The 6,253-nt window shown below is 38.5% G+C and overlaps 1 protein-coding gene across 1 annotated transcript in view; it reads right to left on the reverse strand.

Moving 5' to 3' along the window:
* Window positions 1-5,355, reverse strand: part of LOC107743603 (uncharacterized) — a 6,890-nt gene extending 1,535 nt beyond the window's left edge. Inside the window, exons 1-2 of the mRNA XM_016556933.1 lie at window positions 5,321-5,355; window positions 4,656-4,835 (exon numbers count right to left, since the gene is read on the reverse strand). Coding sequence (XP_016412419.1) covers window positions 4,656-4,835; window positions 5,321-5,355 — 215 coding nt within the window. The remainder of the gene's footprint in view (window positions 1-4,655; window positions 4,836-5,320) is intronic.
* Between the last annotated feature and the right edge of the window lie 898 nt (window positions 5,356-6,253).

Consider the following 6,253-nt stretch of genomic DNA (forward strand, 5'->3'; position numbering starts at 1 on the left):
TGCTGATTACAGTGTTATTAAACTTTAGACATTCAAATGTTTGTAAGCAACTGAAAAAAAGCACAAATGTCAGGGCATGTCAAAACTTGTACAGGCCCCAAAACACCCTCGGACCCCAGAGGGTTAACATCTCATCCGAAGGACGGTGCTTTTTGACAGTATAGTGTCCCCATCACTATACTAGGCCTTAGGACCCACGTAGACCACAGGGTGAGGACCCCCTGCTGGCCTCACTAACACCTCTTCCAACAGCAACCTAGTTTTCCCAGGAGGTCTCCCATCCAGGTACTGACCAGGCTCAACCCTGCTTAGCTTCAGTGGGCAACCAGTCTTGGGCTGCAGGGTGATATGGCTGTGGCATGTGCAGTCCCAAGCGCGAGTGTCAGGACGTGATGGCTTTACCAATTGCCGGGTGGCTCTTTCTGCCATATTGTGCATTGCATTTTCTCCCATTTATAGTAATATGACTGAACCGTCTTGGTAGTACAGTGTTCCCATTAGTCAGTCAAACAAAGAGTCCTGACCCAAACTTGCGCCATTGGTAGAATCAGTGTTGCTAATATTGGGCAGATTGTGATGCTTAAACAAACAGATCAGTGTTTTCTTTGCTGTACAGTGTCTGTTGTGTACACTTTTTGTCAACCTACGAATTGCTTACTTATAGATCTCTGCTAGGATACAAGAATGTATTACAACATAAAAAAAAAAAAACATGAATTTGATCCTCTCAGCACCGCATACACTGTGTCTTGTAATGTCTTACATAATAAATGACAACATTATATGGCATTCTTAATGAGACATGTAAAACAAAGCAATGATTTTTCTACATGTTGAGGCTATTAAATGATGAGGAAATAAAACAATTACTACATACTCAGGTATCTCAGGTTATTAACTGTTCAACATTTATTTGATCTGGCTGGTAGCCCAGTGTCTTCTCTGACGCATAATCGTTTAGTTCAGCTGGGCATTAGCTGGTTTCCTGATTCAGAACTTGCTGCTCCCATGGCAGCCATTCTTAAGTTAATCTTCTGACGATTTGCATGCAAAATTCTTTCAAAAGAGATGAAAGCAGAAGTTCCATCCAACCAGACCTTTGGTAAAGTAATCTCTCAATTTAGGAGCAATCGGTATTGTTCCCCTGATTCATTATCTTTGTGTAATAATTCATAATCCCTGACAAAGAATGTCTTTTCTCATAGCATCAATATTTAACCAAGCACTGCTTTTTCTGATAATGACCGAGTCCGAGTTAAGCCTCAATTGTCTGATTCTATTTTCTATAAAACAGACAATATGACAGCAATGTCAAGCATTTCAGCAGGATATGGATCATCATTCTTGGAATGTCAAGACTTGGAAACAGTTAAGGATGCATGGATTTAGCCTGGGTTTGTGAGATTTTGCTTCAGATTCAATATAATGTGATCATTTACTGAAATCCTCAATGTCAACAGAAAAGAGAGCTCTTTTGAAGGCGGCTAGAAAGTCATGTGATTTTAATGAAACTCCTGCTGTCTCCTGCTGAGCACGTCTCTCCAGTGACCCTCTCTCCACCTCTCCTCTAGTTGCACATGCCTAGACCTTTGACTATATGACGAAAGAGACTGTCATTTAGGGGTGGGTTTCTCTCAAAAATACAACAAAACATACTGAAAAAGTGGGAAAACTGCAGAAATTATGTATTGACTTGATACCCGTGTTTAAAATATGTCCATCCAAAACTATTAAGTACAGACGATTTCACTGGCCTGACTCAATATATCATTCTGCTCCTGAATAAATATATTCAATGATCTGATGCTAAAAACGTGGCAAATTCTGATAATTTCTTCCTCAAAACAAAAAAAACAAAGATCAGATCAGATTAAAGGCTTGCCAGTTTGAAAGAGAGTATCTCACAAAAAGACTAGATAATTAAAAGATAATTTCCTTCTATTTTAATTGTTACAGTGTAAACAAGCAGAAAACATAACTTTTGAGGGTTAGTAGGTAACACTAATGAAGGAAGTGATACTGCCGCGCCGCTCTGTGCAAATTATGATTTATAACCTTATTTCCTGCAATGCTGTTATTCTTCATCGTATCATGTAACAATTTCAGATACCTGCATGAAATGTATTAAGCTGAAAGGAAAACAGCTCAAGGGGTGTCATTGTAGTGGAATACATTCGGGGCATGTTTTGAAGTCCTGTATAATGAACAGCCCTCATCTTTGAAAGCGTCATACTGAAAACATTTTAATGAGCAAACACTCGCTGTAAGAGAGAAATGCAGCTGATGAGGTCAGACTTTAGAAACCAACTTTGTCCAAGGAAATCGGCTACTGGGAAAATAGCCTTGTGTCGATGATCAGATAGGAGGTACACCACAAACTGGGAATTTAAGTCCTCCGGATAGTTTTATACATAACAGCCGGACTTAATATGAGTAAGCAATTATAAATGTTGTCTATGTACTTGCTTAAGCACTCAGCTCGAGGGAATCCAGACGACCTACAGGGGGGCTGACAGGTACATTCCTATCTAAAAATACTGGGAGCTATAACACCGTGCAAAATCTGTGCCCTCCGTAAGCCATTTTAGTGAGATAACAGCACGCTTTCTGGGACGGAAGGAATGAGACAGCCAAGATTTTTTTCTGCTGTCATATGCAAAACAGTTCTATCTCTGTCTCTCTCTTTTTTCTGTCACTCCTCTCCTGTCTCGCTTCTACTCTCTCCTCCTCTTTCCTGTCCCGTATCCCAGCCTGTCTCTATGGTAACAGAGCTCTCTCCAGCAGAGGAATATTCTTATGCAGGCTGGAAGGCTGGAAATAGGTCAGTGCTGAGAACCTGTTGGAGATTTTAAGGCGAGGTGGAGTCTTCCACACTACAAAGCTGTCCTGTATAGCAAACGAGGACTAAGTGGGCCAGGACAGCCTATAGTGCGTGAGAGTTGATGGCTGGCCCATTCTAGCAAACTCATCCAGGACTGCCCATTCCATTGATATATCACTGGCTGTTTAATTGGCTATGACAGTGTGGTTTTTATTAGCTGTGCTGCTCCTGGAAAAGGCAGCACTCCCCAGTGCCCTCATGTCTAGTGAGTCATGCCTGCATACAGAACTTCAATAATAGAGCTCAGACAAGCCCGCTTGTTGCTCCTGCAGCCAACATAGAAACAAATGCATGCTCGCCACGGAAAACTTGGGAGCATTTATAAAGCAGGCTTTATGGCAAAACTTGGGAGTAATTATAAAACAGGCTTTATGACACATACACAAAACTATTAAAGATATACTCTGGGTAAATGTATATTATCATACTTTAAAAAGCCAACCTTACCAGTGGCATACCACTAATCTTAGAACCATGAGACGGGGCCCTGCCCACAAGTGATGACATCATGCAGTAAAGTTTGCATTGGGTGTTGAATTAGTTTTGCAAATTTTTAATTTAATTTATTTTTTAAAGTGTATATCTGACTGTTACAGCAGGTCCAAAACTGGTTATAGTGTTGGAGATGTATACGTCATTATCTTAACTACCGTATTGGCCCGAATATAAGACGACCCTGATTATAAGACGACCCCCCCTTTTTCCAGATGTACCTTTTGGAAAAAGGCTTTTTAAAAACCAAATCTTGTTTTTTCTCAGTAAAACACATTTTGTCTTCAATTATTTTCATATTGCATATTTTTCCTATTTTAATTTTTGTTTTGAAATGTAACTTATAATCACTCTGTAAAAATGTGACTATGTTTTTAAAGCGCCCACTCACATCATTCATTTTAATTTGTCTTTTTGACATTAGTTTGAAATTAGTTGAAAGTGGGTTGGAACCGGGCCATGAGAGTCAATAGTTGAATTGCTTTGCATTTTCATGATTTCCTAAAAAGAACTAGCTCATAAGAATAATTTGTTTATGAATCAGTCTAAAAACTATTCATTACAAAGAACCCGCTAATAATAGTGAATTGTTTATCAATCACTCAAACTATTCACTAAAAAGAAGCAATTTAAAAGAGTCATTTGTTTGTGAATTTGTATACACTGGTTGAATGCATGTTTGTTTTTGCAGGTCAATAGAAAGACATTTAATGTCATTATTTTTTGATACATAACATTTTAATTGCATCACATTGAACACAGACTGCGCACTCACATTCACAATTCAGATATGAAATATCATTTATTTTACTGTGATGCTGAAGATTTGGAGGTGGTGGTATAGATTCAGCAGCGGGGGAGCGTTGCTGCTGAAAAGTGGTCCAGGCAAACAAGCAAACAATTAAATAAATCTTTATATAATGAACCTGGAGAAAACTTCTTGTCTTGAATTCAGATCTAATATGCAGTAGGAGAAACAGAAAAAAATGACAAGTGTAAGAATGGCCACTGCCTTGGGGGTTGTGTGGCAGGAGTGGTTGTTTAAAACTACAGATTAGCACATAAATCAGAGGACAGAGAGAGCAGACAGTGTCACCGACCAGAACTGACTCATGGACACCACCAAAAAAAAAGTTTCATTTCATTAATGCATTCCATCCCTCAGAGATAACAAACTAGAGTTTAATCCATCGGGTTAATCCATTGGCTAGGACTATGCATAAGCATTAAATAATTAGCATTAAGCTCATTGACCTGTAGCAAATGAATGTTGCTAACTAACCTTCTCACTGACTCCCTCTCTGAGCTGTCTACTTCCTGGAGATGTTGGTAGGCAGGACCAGAATCTCTTGCTCCACCAATGGCATTGAGACATCCTCTGGTTATGGGTGGTGTTCTGCGAGATGCAGGCCGAAAAGCAGAATGACTCCTCTGATCTGGACTATGAGAGAGGGAACCACTCCTGTAAAACAAAATACACATATCACACCTGGATTACTTGATTTGTATTTTTGTGTTATTGCTCGGGTCATTTTGATCCCCAAGGAGAAATGATACACATCTGACAAGTGCATGTTTACTGAGGGATAAATAATAATATGCTGTGGGGCTTTGATTAAAAGCAGAATTAAAAGCATCAGAAAACAAATGAATAATAATAATATTATTATTATTATCATTTTATATTATTATTATTATTATCATTATTAACTATTAATATGTTCTTTTTTGAAATTTTTTTTATACATTACTGGGGACTTTAAAAAAAACTACAAACAAACAAAACAAAACGAATACATAGATAAATAAATAAGCAAATAAATAATCCAATAATGTTGATATTTTATATACTTTTACAGCTGCCTCTATTCTGATGGTGATAAATATACAGTATATATATAATATATATAAGCACACGTGACTCAGAACAAAGCAAAGCCACTATACCGATTTCTCTCAAGAGATTTTCTGTCCCATTCCATGGCATTCTTATGTTAGAAATACTTTACACTCTCATTTTCTCTTTGTCTCTATCTTGTGTGCTGAATGTTTTACAAAGCAGGACATGTTTTCATAAAGCTCGCTGAGAAAGGCACTGGGAATAAACAGTACTCAGGAATGCAGTCTTTAGTTTACACACCTGCAGACTTCATTAAAAAATGATTTACTAGATATATTTCCTCTATCATTAAAAAATGGAGCACAATACCAATGAGTCACCTTGTTCCCAATTAGATATTTATGTGATACTGCTGGGCAAACTACGGGGAGATGTTGTACATATACGTTACCACTGAATGGGGCCACATTAACATAGAGATTAATTGACCTATCAGACCGCTGGCAGTAAGGAGCACACATTTGAGTATTTGGTAAAAATAGCCTGAAGAGGAATTCATGCTTGATTTTAGATAAGTCTCCAACAGAGCGATAATTCACTGCATATTTAAATCCTTCCTTACCCTGAGTCAAGAGCAATCAGTTAGATTGTGATGATCATTTGACGACACGAGCAGTTGGGGAGGGGTGGGACAGGGGGCAAAAGGCTGTTTGCAAACAAATTACATGTCATCACAGAAAAAAATAAAATACATATATATGATTGCAAGAGTGCACTGAGCCACAAACAAAAACAGAGAGTGGAATCAGGGCTTAACTTTTAGATTGAGGAATGCATGAGGATTAAACAAGTCTGAAAGGCTTTGTGTCTCTGCTATTACAGACCATTCCCACCCCTCCATAAACCCCCCAACACACCACAACTCTTATCCACACATGGACAAGCCATCATTTAAAATCAACTCAAGACCTCTGGCTTTTATTTTGGTAACAGCACTACAAGCGCTTCCCTGCCGTAACACCGCATCGCGAGACTCCAGA

Source organism: Sinocyclocheilus rhinocerous, unplaced genomic scaffold (assembly GCF_001515625.1).
Source record: "Sinocyclocheilus rhinocerous isolate Xijiao unplaced genomic scaffold, SAMN03320098_v1.1 scaffold677, whole genome shotgun sequence".
NCBI lineage: Eukaryota > Metazoa > Chordata > Actinopteri > Cypriniformes > Cyprinidae > Sinocyclocheilus > Sinocyclocheilus rhinocerous.